Source organism: Artibeus jamaicensis, unplaced genomic scaffold (assembly GCF_021234435.1).
Source record: "Artibeus jamaicensis isolate MK-2021 breed Jamaican fruit bat unplaced genomic scaffold, CSHL_Jam_final contig_3244, whole genome shotgun sequence".
Taxonomy (NCBI): Eukaryota; Metazoa; Chordata; class Mammalia; order Chiroptera; family Phyllostomidae; genus Artibeus; species Artibeus jamaicensis.
In genome coordinates this window covers 71,268-86,981 of record NW_026521767.1, presented here as the reverse complement: position 1 = coordinate 86,981, position 15,714 = coordinate 71,268, and the positions used below count along the sequence as shown (strand labels likewise).

Below are 15,714 nucleotides of genomic sequence, written 5' to 3'. Positions count from 1 at the left end.
TGCTCTGATGTTCTCACTAAGTTCCTTGAGCATCCTTATAACCTGTGTTTTGAACTCTTCATCTGAGAGATTGCTTATCTTAGTGTTGTTTAGCTCTTTTTCTGGAGTTTTGGTCTGTTCTTTCATTTGGGTCATATTTCTTTGTCTCCTCATTTTGGCAGCCTCATTGTGTTTGTCCCTATGTATTAGGTAGAATTTTTTGGACTCAGTGTCTTGGTAGTGTGCCGTAATGTAGTAGGTATCCTGTAGGGTCCAGTGGCACAGCCTCCCTATCACCCAAGCTGGGTATTAGAGGTGCACCCTTTGTGTAGGCTGAGTACACCCCTCCTCTTGTAGTTGAGCCATGGTTGCTGTTGGCAGATCAATGGGAGGGATTTACCCAGGGCAGTTAGCTGCAAGGATTGGCTGTGACCACCTCACCAATCTCTGCCCTCTGTGGAGTATCAAGTGTGAGTGGCAGGGTAGCAGTGCTGTAAAGTGTTCTGTAGCTGTTCACTGAGTGCTCTGGCCCTTGAGTCCCCCAGGTGGTGCAGCCCAAGGTCATCCCCAATCCTTAGGAATGGCTGTCCTTCATAAGCTATAAAGCAATCTGAGAAGGCTGCTCCTTGTGCTGGGCTTTCAGATTCCCAGTCAAAGCCAAGCTGTGAAGCTAATGTGGCTGCTGCTAGCTTGGCCTGGAGCTCACTGAAGCCAGTGGTTGCTTGTTTGATAGAATTTAGGAAGTTGTGAAGCATGAATCAAGACCAGTTTGTCATATGGAAAGGCAGCTTAGGTTGGCCCATAAGTTGGTGAGCAGAATCTCTGGGGATCTCCAAGGCCATTCAAACAGTGTTGGCCAGGGTGATGGAGTCTCAAATATGGCACCAGCCTGCCGGCTCCATGGCTCTGTGTGGGGAGGGCTCAGAAAAGGGACACTGGCCTCTGCTTGCTCCAATGCCAGACACTCAAGCCTCTCTCAGCATGCCTCTGGTGCCCTCCAAGCTGCCTCCCTGGCTCTGGAGCTCAGAGGGAGTAAGCCTGTGTAGGTGAGTCCATGTGTGGGTTCTTTAATAGGAAATGCTTGGGGCTCCATCAGTTTCTTCCACTGACTCAATTGCCAATGGTTTCCTCAGCCAGAACAGGTGGGCAATTATGTTCCTCACCCTGGAACCTTGGGCTGGGGGTCTTGTGTGGCGTGCACCTGCTCGCTTTGGAAATATGCCTCCTGAAATTTTATCCACCACACCTGGCAGAGAGACCAGACCAATCTGTGTCTGTGTCCCTCCTATGGGTCTGAATAGATGTGGTTTCTTTAATTCCGTAGTTGTCAGACATCCATTTGACTTGATTTCTGATGGTTCTGAGTGATGGTTGTTCTACATTTTAATTGTAATTAGAATGTAGTTGTTCAGAGTGGTGAGCTGTGTCTGCCTACACTGCCATCTGGATAGGACGCCTTACTGTCTTTAGTTTTATGTTCACAGAAGATGGGGCAGAATGTACACAGTGCTCCAATCTACCCTTATTTCCAGACAGGCATGGCCTTCCCTGTGGTTTACTTTGTACCCACAGAGTGCAATTGCTGGGCAGTGGGGTCAGAGGATGCTTAATTTACAAGAAACAGCCACACTGTCCGCCAGAGTGCCAGTACAATTTGGCTTTCCCAGCAGCCAAGAGAAATCCCAGTGTTGCCCCACAGGGAAAACACTGGAGCAATTGGGATGGTGTCCACTCAGCCACCCTTCACTCCCCAGGGCAGCCAGGGCACTGAGGCCCTCTGCTTGACCTGCCATAGCCTGTCTCCAGTCACAAGGCTGTCCCTGTCCCACTGTGCACTGGTGTTTCAGGGTATCATGTACAGGTTTCTGTGTTCCCTACCAGCCACCTGGTTCATGGTGTCTGGTCTTCCCTCATGCTGTTCCCACGAAATCCCTCCTCCCAACACCACTTCATGTCAAATCCTATCTCTTCTGAGAGGCTCTCAAGCATGCTCCTCTGTACTAAGGCTGCTTCCTAATGTTTTTCCTCAGAATGGTCCGTGCCCCCAGCCTTCCACAGGGTGTCTGTGCATGGCTGGGGACAGAAGGATGGGCCCTATGGGCACTGCTGCTGCTGAGACCCTCAGGACCCATCAGGTGCCACCCTGCTTACTGAGAAGGGAACCATCCGTAAGGACGGTTTTCTGCTTGATTTGATGGAATTCTTGGTACACCATTTTACAAACATTAGATTAGAGTCAGAGGGTCAGAGCTGTGGAGGTAGTCTTCCTCTTGGCACAGTGATCTCTCATGACCCAAATCACTGATATCTTCACAAGTGTCCACACGCCACTGACCTTTCTCCCTCAACTGCCCAAAGTGACCCTCGTCTAGCAGGCATCCTTTTGCACTGAAGATGCACCCAAAGCTGTGTATCTTATTTCCATCTTATCTCTTCTCTGTGCCAGGCACTAGGCTGAAACAGATGAGTAAAACCAGTTGCTGCACACAATTAAGGAGCTAAATTCTAAGGAGGCTCCCTTCAATCAACTGATAGTACATTTCTAAAACTCCAGTTAAGAAGCTAACCTTTGGGGAACACACACCAATCAACTGATTATAGTTTTATAAAATTCCATCCTTGCTTTTTTCCAGAAAGGAGATGTCCATGGTGCCAGCAATGTCTATGGTTGACCAAGTCACTGGGGCTGTGCCCATGATGGTTGGCATCAGGCCTCAGTGAGGAAGGGAGGGCTGGAAGGCAGGCCTTGTGTCCTGCCACATCAGAGTGGGCAGGACCTGTGAGGCTCACTGGGTACAAATAGTCCTGGGCTCCTCAGGCTGCTGAGTCCAGCTGCTAACTGCTCCTTGTTTGCTAAAGCTGAACTCAAAGCAACATCAACCATGAGACTTTCCCTGTGTGTCCTGCTGGTTACTCTGGCCCTTTCCTGCTATGAGGGTAAGTATCACTCCTAATCAGACTACCACCAGCCCAGATAATTAACCTTCTATGAAGTAGGTAACTTATTTGGGGAGGAGCGGTGAATGAATCAGAATCTAAACCAGCCCCTCTACTTGTGGACCAGGCTCCTGAATGCTGAGGACTCCTGTATCAATTCCCAACACCTTAGAACTTTCCATAAAACCCTTCCAGGCCATTTTGAAGAGCTTCTCATCTGAAGCCTCACTTCTCATCTAGGATCTATGTTGAGAAGCAGCAGGACGCAATAAGATTTGGATGTGCATCACAGCTCTGTCACTCAGTAGCACTGTGACTTGAACAAATGCTCAACCTCCCAACTCTCCTCTCATTCTTTGTTTTCAAAGCCACCAGCAAGAGCAGCTCTGCCTGTGGAGTGAGAAAAAGAGTGTCAGGGGCCAGCTCTGGGTCTCATCAGTCATTCTTCTTCCCAGAGACTTTGGTGCCAGTTGATTCCACAGCTCTCAAACTCTGTCTTTCAGACTCACAGAATGTTCAAGATGGGAGGGTTTTAGGAGAGTTCTCACTTCAAGAAGAGCCATCGTGGTCTGGATCTCTCAGGAATCAGTCAGGAGCACCCCTCACTCAATACGCACCCTCACACGCCCTGCTCCTTTTCTGAGAGTCTTCCCAGGATTGGAAGAACCAGTCCAATCTTAGGGCACACTGGCTGCGATTCTAGGTGTTTTCTAGTCACTCATCCAACAGTACTTTAGTGTATCGTCTTGCCCTCAACTCTGACCCAAGTGTTTTTGACTCTATCCTCTGACTTTCTGAACTCCTCCTCTTTCCCCATGCCCTGCTGCACATGCCCTGCTGCAGGTATTTGTAAAGACATGGGGGCAGAGTGAGGTGTGGGATGGAAAATCCAGACCAGGAAGAGTGGTGACTTCAGGTCTCAGCACAATCTCCATGGAGCCAAATGAAGGCCCCAGTAGCCACCTCTCAGAAGAGCTAGCTGTGGTTTGTGTGTAAGCCTCAGATTCCTTTCTAAGCTTCTTAGCTGTCTTCACCCAATGACATAATTCTACTGTTTAATTTGCTCTCAAAAGAGCATCTGTCAACATTCCATTGTTGTCCCTGCTCCTCTCCAGACTTGTTCCATGTTCTGATCTCTGTGAGATTGTCGTCTCCCACTCTGCTGGAAAGACTGATTACTAAGAGCTTTTCTCCCCTGATGTCCAAGACCAAAGAATATGTCACTGTAAGGACAGGCCAAACCTTGATTTCTGAAATCCAGGGAAAGTGAGTTTCAGCAAAGCAGGAGAGTTTTGGAAATGCGTGCATGTACTCACACAGGAGAACTGCTGACTGGGGCTCAGTGAACCTGTTTTATAGGACCAGGTCTGCTGCTGCTCTGTGATTTGAGCATGTCATGACTTCTAGGGTTTTACATTGTTATTTGTCCCATTATGGATGGGATCATAATGGCCCTGGTGTCCCTGTCTAAGGTCAGAGGGCCATGGAGGGAAAGTGACTTCCTTAAATCAATTGTATTTCTTCTGCTCCAGCAAATGCAAGAGTCTGTCCAGCTTTTGCGTCTGAACTTAGAAGCTTCTTTTTGGAACCTGAAGAGCTCTACAATATCCATATTCAGAAATTTCTTCCATCTAGAGAAGCTGCTGAGGCCAAGATAAAAGTGAAGAAATGGATAGATCTTATGCCCTTAAAGGGCAGAATGAAAGTTTTCAGTGCTCTGGTAAATTGTTCCTCCTTCCTCTGTAGGGGTTTCTGCTCAGCCGCATGGCCAAGAGGGGGATCATGGTGCTGCATTGTGGGCACGGAATGAGGGGAGGTGCCTGCACCTCTTCTCACCTCTGACACAGTGGCCTGTGGCCACAGGGTAGATGATGATATGACACCTGCTGAGCTAGACTAAGGCTGCACAGTACATGCAGCATGTTCCTCCTTCTCAAGCCACCTATTTGGGCACCTGTATCCTCAATGTCCAGGGGAGGACACGCAGGCCCCAGGTGGTGATGCTGGAGTGCAGAGACTGCTGCCTCCCTGCCTGGGAGGTTTCAGAGGTTGAAGGGCCTGTTCTCTAGCCCATTGGCACAGTCCCTGTGGAGTCTCAGGGAGGGTGGGGAGTGTTGGAGGGGAGATAGTGGGTGGGGGTGGTGCTGGCCCAGACCCTCTGTCAGAATAGAGTTGTGCCTGGGTGGGGGCTCCGCCAGCTCTCACAGAGCTTGCCCTTTCCTGTCCCTCTGCCCCACTTCCCCAGCTCTCACCTATCATAGGCAGGGGGCAGAGACCCTTCCTGTTACATCCTCTGCAGCCTTGCCTGGAGCAGAGACACTTCTGTTGTGTGTTGGGGAAGAAATCAGATATTTACAATAATTTCTCAGCTGGTCCACCCCTGGAATGAGGTTGGGTTTTGGCACAAATTCTCACACTAGCTGGATGCTCCATGTGGGAATGTCCATGTGCTATCAGATTGATTTCCACACAGAAGACAGGACATCTGCAAGCTGAATGTCCCACATCTCCTCCCTTCCCCATCCTGTTTCCTCACCCTGTGTCCACTTTGCAGTGAAAATGTAAAGCCCTAGGACCTGGAATTTGGAGGAAGGAAACCCTGGGCTGTTAGGCCCAACCCTTGACCCTCTCCTGTCTCCATTCAACACCCAAGTCCCAAGCCTTGGTCACTCAGGGTTTATCTGTTGGGCCTGAACATGTTCTTCCTTGTCCTGCATGGTTTGTCATGGCTGCAAAAGGACTATTGAATTCCCCACCTGCTTGGCTCTCCTGCCTGGTGGTTTCATGTGCCTTTGCTGTGTGCAATGTCCTTCACATGTTGGTGTGAACAGAAGTCCCTGTGAATGTGTCATCTCCAGGGGCAGCATGACTGACATTCCTGTCTCTCTTTTTCTCTTTCAGAAAAATGTATTTGCTGTGTGTAACAAATAGACTTTAAATATCCTATACACGAGAGCCTCTGTCATTCAAGGATGGCCTGGTTATCCCTTAAAAATGTGAAGGTTTCAACGTCTTGCTGCAATAAAGTACTTGCCTACACTTCTCTACCTGTCTTGTTTTTGTTTAAGAGTCTCTCCCTGGAGTTGTGGTGGTTCTCATCATGAAGTAGCCATTGGGTGGTGTCCATAGTACATTCTAGAGACACATGATCCAGTGACCATGGTGGCCTAAGGGAAAAATCCCAGAGAGAATGCTAGCTCAGGAGCCATCGTTCATCCCTGCACAAATGCCCAGTCATATGGCCAAGAGAGAAAAGCAGGGTGAAGGGTCAAAATCACTCCAAGGGATCCTGGCCCTAGGCTTTGCTGAGGGAACTGCCACCTCCCTGACATGTCACATGGTTCCCAAGCTGCAGTCCCACTGCCATTCCATCCCCATTAGAAGCTCAGACAGCCTGCCTCACTCATTGCTGTGTTTCCATGCTGGGAAGACCCAGGGTAATTTGTTTTCTGCCCACTTCTCACTTTGTAGTGAATCTCAGGGCTCAGCCTTCAGGAAACTCTTTGCTCTCTGTACACTTGCATTGCTCACCACACTTGGTATCTCTTCCTTCCTCCAGTCCTCCCTAATTCCCCAGAAACAAGCATCCTAACTGTTCCCTTGGAAACACGTTATCCTCCCTGCCTACACTCTGCTCCTCAAACATCTGCTTTCTGCACCATCTTTCGCTCTGCAACAAAATCCAAAGCTGTGCTTTGTCATACAAGCTTACTTCATGCAAATGTTCAGTGGCTCTCCACTTCAATGACATGAGATTCATATCTCCACTGAGAAATTAGTGTATTCAGGCCTGTGTGATCCTCAAACTTCACCTTGGGTGCAAACAAACACTTTTTCCTCTCTCTGCTTTAATTCCACCTTTTCTCTCCCAGACACTAACCTTCCCTTCTAACATATTAGGGCATAAAGATTGGGAGAGATGAGGAGACAAGAAAGAACTTTCCCAGTGCTTGTTAAAGAAAAAGCAAGGATGGTAAATCTCTAAAACATAGTCAGTTTTCTGGGATACTTTCCTTGCAAGTGTGAAGTTTGATTTCCAAACACATGCCAGGGCATACGTGGTTCCCAATTGTGCTGGGTCAGTGAGAGGCTGGAATCCTAAAATGTTCACCTTGCAACTTTCCCCAGGCTCTGGTCTGTCTTTGGATCAGCAGCAATTGCTTGAACAGCTACAGTGGCTGCAACAATTCTGGTCTGTGTCTCTCTGATCTCTTCTATTTGCAACAATCGCAGAATTTGATCTCGATTTTGTCAAGAACCACATCTCTTGTGTCAAACTAAGGCTGTGCTCCTGTAAAGCAACAGGCAATCAATGCTTCTGTTGTCTAGTTTGCTTTAGTAACTGCCACATGTTTCAGGTGACCCTGGACAGAACAGCATGTGGCCTTCAGCATTTCTAGGTGATCTTGATGACTTAGAATCTGAAGGTCAGCCAACGTTGTTATGTTGGCCTTAAAATCAGAAGTATCTACATGCAAAATGATGAGTGGTTTCACATTTTTAGTTGCACCATCAGTCTCCTTTGTATTTTCAGATACTGAGTCTTTGTATTATTCAGCATTATGTCCATATTTAAGTCTAACAGCTAATCCAAGAAGCCAGTCAATTGCCGCTTGTTGATCTTGAATCTTGAAAGGACAGCTAACACCTATGAGATACCTTTCAAATAACATGGGGCAGTCACTGCTGTGGATGTTGCTTAAATTACTGTGACTTCAATCTTGTAGTGTCTGGTTTTCTGGTCTGCAAGCCAAACACTAAAGTTTATATATTCCTTTCCATCTTTGCAGATGAGGCTGGCAGGGTTATGGCAGTTGAGGTTATGGCCATCAGCTTGCCTCTCAACCTTGTCTGGCTTCTTACTCTGGTCTCCCGACTTTGGCCTTGGAGAGTTGGGAGAGAAGAGCCTTGGAGAGGTGAGGAAGAGAGAGCCAAAGAAGATTTTAATCAACACATACTCCTTTTTAAAAAATTTTAATTATTGTTCAAGTACAGTTTTCTGCCCTTAACCCCCATAACACATACTCCTTTAAGTCTGTTCCAAGCTCTCTGGTCCAGACAGAACTTTCTCTTGTGGGTCTTCAGAAAGATCATATTACAGTGATCTATTTGTTTTTGTCTCATGGTTAATAAACACTTACATTAAAACAAGGTGTTCTGGAAAAGTTAAAAATATGACAGCAAGAAAATGTCATTAATGGATTTGGAAGACAAAGAAAAATTGGGCAGCAAAAGCATGTACAAGTATATATGATGGGAAACTCAAAAGTTGAAAAATCTTAGTTTGAGATGTTAGTTCATAAGCTTAACAATCAATGTATGTAAAAAGCTATTGGTTATAGGAACTGAAGATAGGATCCACCTCAACTTCAGGAGACCATAAGAAATTGCACTGTTGTGCCTCAGGAGGACTGCAAGCAATGAAGATGGTATCTGAGCCATTGTGCTCCAGGGCAAGATGCCCCCTGCCCAAGACACAAATGAAAGAATGCTGCAGCTTTATATCTGATGAACTTTCCCCCTGAGTTTCAATCCCTTTAATTATACTTTTTTTTATTAAAAGGATTGCTTGAAAATGGAATTTAATATGGTCTGTTAGGGTAAAAAACTTACCATCTTCTCAGTTCATTGGCATCTGTCCATAGAGATTCAATCACTGTCTCTGTTACTGGGACTGGTAGGTGACAGGCAGCATGACACCGGCTTGTCTGGGTTCATTTATATAAAAGATAAGAATATGAGAGAAAAGAAAAACAAGTCCAACTAAAAAAATTCAGAAATGAGAGCGATTGTGGTAGGAAGTAAGGCACCTATAAATGTATTAAGAAAATTTCCTCACAGTGAAAAATATGAAATGGAGTAGCTCACTCACTTCCCACACATTTTTGTGACTTTTTGCTATATCACCCTAAAGAAAAATGACTCTTTCAAGAAGAAATGTCACTGAATATTAACAGGAGTTCTGCTGTATGCTGCCACCATCTAGGTGAAAATCTAGAGGCAGAGGTTTGGTGAAAACGGGAAGAGGTCATTTATTCAAAAGCTGTACAATTTTGAAAGAATGACAAGCTTCCACCTCAGGGCCTATTTCCTCTAGAGTACCCAAAGAAAACTCTACCACACACTGCCAGATGGAGACAAGGTGCACCCTGAGTTCCTTCTTCCATTTAAAAATACCATCCTTTGGGATGGTACAATATTCACGAGTCAATAAATGTAATATATCACATAAACAAAAGCAAAGACAAAAATCACATGATCACATCAATAGATTCAGAAAAAGCTTTTTGATAAGGTACAACACCCATTCATGATAAAAAACACTCATCAAAGTGGGAATACAGGGACAATTCCTCAATATAATAAAGGCCATATATGAGAGACCTACAGCCAACATCATACTCAATGGGCAAAAACTAAAACTTTCCCATGAAGATCAGGAACAAGACAAGGTTGTCCACTTTCACCACTTCTATTCAACATAGTATTGGAAGTCTTAGTCACAGCAATTAGACAAGAATAGGAAATAAAAGGCATTCAAATTGAAAAAGAAGAAACAAAACTGTCATTGTTTGCAGATGAAATGATAGTGTACATAGAAAATCGTATAGACTCCACCAAAAAACTGCTCAACCTAATAAATGAATTTGGCAAAACAGTGGAATACAAAGTCAATATTCCGAAATCAAGGGCATTTTTGTATAACAGCAATGAAATACCAGAAACAGAAATCAGCAAAAAATGCCATTTAATAGAGCAAAAAGAAAAATGAAATACTTAGGAATAAACCTAACCAAGGGGTAAAAGACCTATACTCAGAAAACTACACAACACTGAAGAAAGAAGTTAAGAAAGACACAAGTAAATGGAAATATGTATCGTGTTCATGAATCAGAAGAATTAACATCATCAAAATGTCCATACTGCCAAAAGCAATTTATAGATTCAACACAATACCTATTAAAGTACCAATAGCATATTTCACAGACATAGAACAAACACTTCAAAAATTTATATGGGACCATAGAGCACCGCAAATAGCTGCAGCAATTTTGAGAAAGAAGAGCAAAGCAGGAGGGATCACAATACCTGATATCAAACTGTATCACAAGGCCACTGTAATCAAAACAGCTTGGTACTGGCATAAGAACAGACACATGGACTAATGGAAAAAAATAGAGACCCCAGAAATAAACCCAATCTCTATGGTCAATTAATATTTGACAAAGGGGGCAGCAGCAGAAAATGGAGCAAAAATAGCCTCTTCAACAAATGGGGTTGGGAGACCTAGACAGCTACATGAAAAAAAAAAAACCCTCAGTCACTAACTTGCACCCTAAATGAAAATAAATTTAAGGTGGATAAAAGATTTAAATATAAGTCATGACACCATAAAAGTCATAGAAGAGGACACAGGCCGGAAAATCTCAGATATTCCATGCAGCAATATTTTCACTGATATGTCCCCTAGAACAATGAATATAAAGGAAAGAATAAACAAGTGGGATCTCATCAAAATTGAAAGCTTCTGCATGGCTAAAGAAAACAGCATTAAAATGAAAAGAGAACCAACCATATGGAAAAACATATTTGCTGATGATACCTCAGACAAGGGTTTGATCTCCAAAATACATAAAGAACTCATACGACTCCATTCCAGGAAGACAAGCAACCCAATTAGAAAATGGGCAAAGAACTTTTGTTTCCCTTTTCTAAGTTTTATTTTTTAAATATATTTTGTTGATTATGCCATTACAGTTCTATTTTCCCCCCTTTATTCCCCTCCCCCTGTACACCCCTCCCCCCCATTCTCCCCCTTTAGTTTATGACCACCTGTCTCAAGTTCTTTAGATTCTATATTTCCCATACTATTCTTGCCATCCCCCCATGTATTTTCTACCTACCATCTATGCTACTTATTTTCTGTACCTTCTCCCCCCTTCTCCTTCTCCCACTCCCCTGTTGCTAACCCTCCATGTGATCTTCATTTCTATGGTTTTGCTCCTGATCTAACTGTCCTCTTAGTTTGTTTTTGTTTTAGGTATGGTTCTTAATAACTGAGTTTGCTGTCCTTTCAGTTTTTATGTTTTTTATCTTCTTCTTCTTAGATAAGTCCTTTTAACATTTCATATAATAAGGGCTTGGTGATGATGAACTCCTTGAATTTGATCTTATCTGAGAAGCACTTTATCTGTCCTTCCATTCTAAATGAAAGCTTTGCTGGATAGAGCAATCTTGGATGTAGGTCTTTGGATTTCATGACTTGGAATACTTCTTTCCAGCCCCTTCTTGCCTGTAAGGTCTCTTTTGAGAAATCTGCTGACAGTCTGATGGGCACTCCTTTGTAGGTGACTGTCTCCTTATCTCTTGCTGTTTCTAGGATTCTCTCCTTCATTTTAATCTTGGCTAATGTAATTATGATGTGTCTCGCTGTGTTCCTTCTTGGGTCCAACTTCTTTGGGACTCTCTGAGCTTCCTGGATTTCCTGGCAGTCTATTGCCTTTGCCAGATTGGGGAAGTTCTCCTTTATTATTTGTTCAAATAAGTCTTCCACTTGTTGCTGTTCCTCTTCCCCTTCTGGTACCCCTATAATTTGGATGTTGGAACGTTTCAAGATGTCCTGGAGGTTCCTAAGCCTCTCCTCATTTTTTGAATTCCTGTTTCTTCATCCTTTTCTGTTTGGTCATTTTTTTCCTCTTTCTGATTCACTCCTTTGATTTGAGCCCCAGTTTCCTTTCCATCACTATTGGTTTCCTGTGCGTTTCCCTTCATTTCAATTAGTTTAGCCTTCATATGTTCCTCTAATTTGTGACTATAATCAACCAGTTCTGTGAGCATCCTGATCACCAGTGTTTTGAACTGTGCATCTGAAAGTTTGGCTATTTCTTCATCACTTAGATTTATGGGCTCTGGGGCTCTGAGTTGTTCTTGAGCCATGTTTTGATCTGTTCGTGCCTGTTACGTACGAGGGGGTGTTCACCAGGGCAGGGCCACCCCGGTCGCTGGTTTGTGATGCTTTATGTGGGGGCGGGGCCAGAGAAGGACAATGGCGGTCCCCTCTGCCACTTTCTGCCACTGGGGCCTGCACAGTCTGTCTCACCGCTTCGCTCCTTTACTGGTTTATCTGCGCTCAACTGTGTGACTTTGGTTAGCCCTCAGTGGGTTCGCCCACTACTCCACACCTGGGATCCGCCCATGGCTACTGGCACACCTGGGTTGTGCGCCCGGGTAGGTTCGGTGGATCTTTCCTGCCTGACCCCGCTCTACTCCTGGCTCTGCCCCTCTTACCGGTTTGGCTTAAGGGTTTGTTGGTGTCAGACTTCCATGTAGTTCAATTTTCTGTGGTTTGGCTGCATTTTTGTTGCTAAAACTTTGTTGTTTTTAAACTTGGTTGTGTGAGAAGGTGCAGTGCTTCCACCTACGCCTCTATCTTGGCGGAAGTTCTCGAAAATGGGCAAAGAACTTAAATAGACACTCCTCCAAGCAGGACATAGAGAGGGTCCAGAGACATATGGAAAGATGCTCAGTATCACTAGCCTCCAGAGAGATGCAAATTAAAACCACAATGAGATACCACTTCACACCAGTCAAAATAGTCATCATAAACAAAGCAACAAACAGCAAGTATTGGAGAGGTTGTGGAGAAAAGGGAACTCTAGTGCATGGTTGATGGGATTGCAGACTGGTGCAATCACTATGTAAAACGGTATGGAATTTCCTCAGAAAACTAAAAAGGGAACTGCTTTTTGACCCGGCAATTCTACTGCTATGATTATATCCTAAGAACTCTGAAACACCAATCCAAAAGAACCTATGAACCCCAATATTCATAGCAGCATGATTTACAATAGCCAAGTGCTAGAAGCAACCTAGGTGCCTGTCAGTAAATGAATGGATAAAAAAAACTATGGTACATTTACACAATGGAATTCTATGCAGCAGAAAGAAAGAAGGAGCTCCTACCCTTTGTGACAGCATGGGTGGAACTTGAGAAAATTATGCTAAGTGAAATAAGCCAGGTGGTGAAAGACAAATACCATATGAACTCACCTTTAACTGGAAACTGTCAACAAAACACACAAGCAAGCAAAATATAACAAAAGACATTGAAACTGAGAATAGGCTGACAGTGACCAGAGGGGAGAGTAGAGGGAATAAAGAGGGAAAAGGGTGAAGGGTTTGCAGGATTAATTATAAAGGACACATGGACAATAACAAGGGGGCAGTGGAAATAGGGGTAGGAGGTAAGAAGGGCTGAGGTGGTGGGAAAAGGCTGAAAATTGTACTTGAACAACAATAAAAAACAAAATTAAAAAGTACACGAATAGCAATCTTCAGAAAAAATACTGTCATTTGGGAGACTGCAGGTGGCCACTGCACAATCATCCAGGCCACTTGGCTTCTTTCCCCTTCACTTTTGGGCCTCAGGCTTCTTCTGGAGTCTGCAGGCAGTCAGCACCCTGCATGCAGTGCACTGCCCTTCCTTCCACTTGGTGCCCCTAGGCTCAGCACCTGTGCCCCATCCCCCTGGCTGTCAGCTTGCTGGCACATCGGTGGAACTAGAGGATTAGGACAGTGCAGCATCAGTCACCAGCTCAGCTTCCCCTTCCTGCACTGGGGACAGGGGATGGGTCCTGTTCCCTGGCCACATGGATTGCAGTGCCCATTGATCCACAACAACTCCAGCCTCTCAACACAGCGAGCAAGTGGAAGAAAACCTGTGTGTTTCTACTCATCTTGTTTTACATCTCTGGACCAAAAATTTTGAGAAGTCTGGAAGGATTCTGCTCACCCATCCAATTCCATCCTTTTCCCAAGCGAGACTGGCAGGTCATCACTTTCCTCTGCCATCATATTTTAGAAAGGATTAGGAGGAAGGCTTTTGCTTCCATGAGACACCATGTCCAGCCTCTGCCGACTCCAGGCAGGGTCTCCTTCTCATCAAGTCTCAGCCTGTGGGGCAGGAAATCTGTCACATGCCACACTAGTGGCTTCACGCTTTCCACTGATGGTGTTTCCTGCAAATCCTTCCCCACTCAGCCCCTTCTTCTAGCCATGTCTCTTACAGATCCATCTGTATCAGAAACACTAAGTCATAGGAAATGGTGTACAATAACGATTGAATCAACACAAGACTGAAAAATGCAAAGTAATACTGAAAATTCAGAGGCTCTGACCTATAATTGTATACAACTAGAATTCTTAGACAGTCAGCTAGCCTTTAAGCATGAATATAAATATGTTTCAGACTTGCAAGTCTTCAAAAGTTTTCTCACCAATGATCCTTTCAGAAGGCAGGGGAGAATATGCTCTCCAAAAAGGCTTAGATGAAGAACAACGAGGCATGCAATCTGGTCAACACAGGACAGAACATAAGTGTTTAAAAAATGAATCCACAGAGAGGAGTAAAATATATCCCCACACTCAACACCAGGAGATGCACTGAAAGAAGCTGCAGGCCACACATGGGCAGCACATGTGGACCAGATTGGAGAGGCGTCTAGTGCTTCTCACTAGAAGTTCTTTCTCAATATTTCCTTTTGAGAACAGTGCTCCTATATCATTATCTTTAAAGTGAAAATGTTAAAAGTTAAAGAAAGTTGTAAGACACAAGTAGCAGGGAAGGATGGGATTGAAATTTGTGGAGATAAAGTTTGGCAAAAACAGGTTAAGATGCTACAAATCATCTCAGGTCAACTTGGAATTTACCATGCACCACACATGCTGTATTTGTTAAAAGGACATCAGGGGAGAAGAATTTTTTTCTTCTTCTTTTTATAGTTGCCTGGAGACAATAATGATAAGAAATATGGAAGGAAAGAACACCATTTAAGTAGCTAATTAACTCATGTATTTATCTGTGTTGTGTGTCAGCTGTGGTGCCAGGCACTGGAAATGTAGGAGTGGATGAGACAGACCTAGGGATGACTCTGATGGGATTTGAGGTCCAGCAGGGGGAGGATACAAGAATGGTGCTGGACCCACCAGAGGACAAGTAGTAATTGCTGGGAGGAAAATGAAACAGATCGAGGTGACGAGAAGGGAGGTTAAGGTAAGAGATGGTTTTGTGTATTCATTTCCTACAGCTGCTGTAACAAACTACCACAAGCTGGGGAGCTTAAAACAACAGGAGTTAATTTTTCATAGTTATGGTAGTAGCCATAGGTATTGACAGGGCTGAGGTATCAGTTTGCCCTATGGTTCCACTCACTGTCCACTGAGTGTTCACTGAGGGCCCCTCATACTCCTCATCTTTGGCCACAAAGTCAGTGGAGATTTCTCTATCACTGGGAGTCTCCACCATGGCTTTAGTGCCATTGGACTTGAAGAGTCTCTTTGTAATGGAATCCCTGAACATCGCAGGTTGTTTAGCGGCACACCTGGTCTCACCCACTTGATGCCAATAGCACAACACCCACCCTGTGGGGACACCAATATATCTCTGGACATGGACCAGGGATGGATGCAAGGAGTGAAAAGATCCACTCCAGTAGAGAAATGTGCTTCTAGCAGTACAGAAATGAATTGTTAGATCTTCCGTATTCTCTATATTAATGCTCATAAGGACCAGAAGGGCACACTTCGGAGGCCTTCAGTGAGCAAAAATATGTGAGCATAAGCAGAGGGAAAAATAAATAACTGAGCAGAGAAGATTTGGTGTAGAAATCTAACAAACCAGTGAATGTCATGAGTGTGTGCAGATTAAATATTTAAACCACACATTTTGTAGAAATGTCAACTTGTGTAAAGATCAGGTTTTGGTGACTGAGCCAAGAAGAATAGCTACAGGTGACACCT

General features: G+C 44.5%; 1 protein-coding gene and 1 pseudogene across 1 annotated transcript; one reads left to right on the top strand and one right to left on the bottom strand.

Moving 5' to 3' along the window:
• The first annotated feature begins 2,815 nt into the window (after window positions 1-2,815).
• Window positions 2,816-5,947, top strand: LOC128627149 (secretoglobin family 1D member 2-like). The gene is made up of 3 exons (XM_053663665.1): window positions 2,816-2,916; window positions 4,449-4,636; window positions 5,818-5,947. Exons 1-3 carry the CDS (start codon window positions 2,862-2,864, stop codon window positions 5,845-5,847), a joined length of 273 nt encoding a protein of 90 aa, XP_053519640.1. The 5' UTR covers window positions 2,816-2,861; the 3' UTR covers window positions 5,848-5,947.
• A 1,076-nt stretch (window positions 5,948-7,023) lies between these two features.
• On the bottom strand, window positions 7,024-15,274 carry LOC119043721 (RNA transcription, translation and transport factor protein-like; annotated as a pseudogene).
• Between the last annotated feature and the right edge of the window lie 440 nt (window positions 15,275-15,714).

Coding starts and splice junctions, on each gene's coding strand:
- LOC128627149 (XM_053663665.1), top strand. CDS start 2,862: ATGAGACTTTCCCTGTGTGTCCTGCTGGTTACTCTGGCCCTTTCCTGC. Junction 2,917..4,448: donor GGCCCTTTCCTGCTATGAGG/GTAAGTATCACT, acceptor CTTCTGCTCCAG/CAAATGCAAGAGTCTGTCCA. Junction 4,637..5,817: donor TGAAAGTTTTCAGTGCTCTG/GTAAATTGTTCC, acceptor TTTCTCTTTCAG/AAAAATGTATTTGCTGTGTG.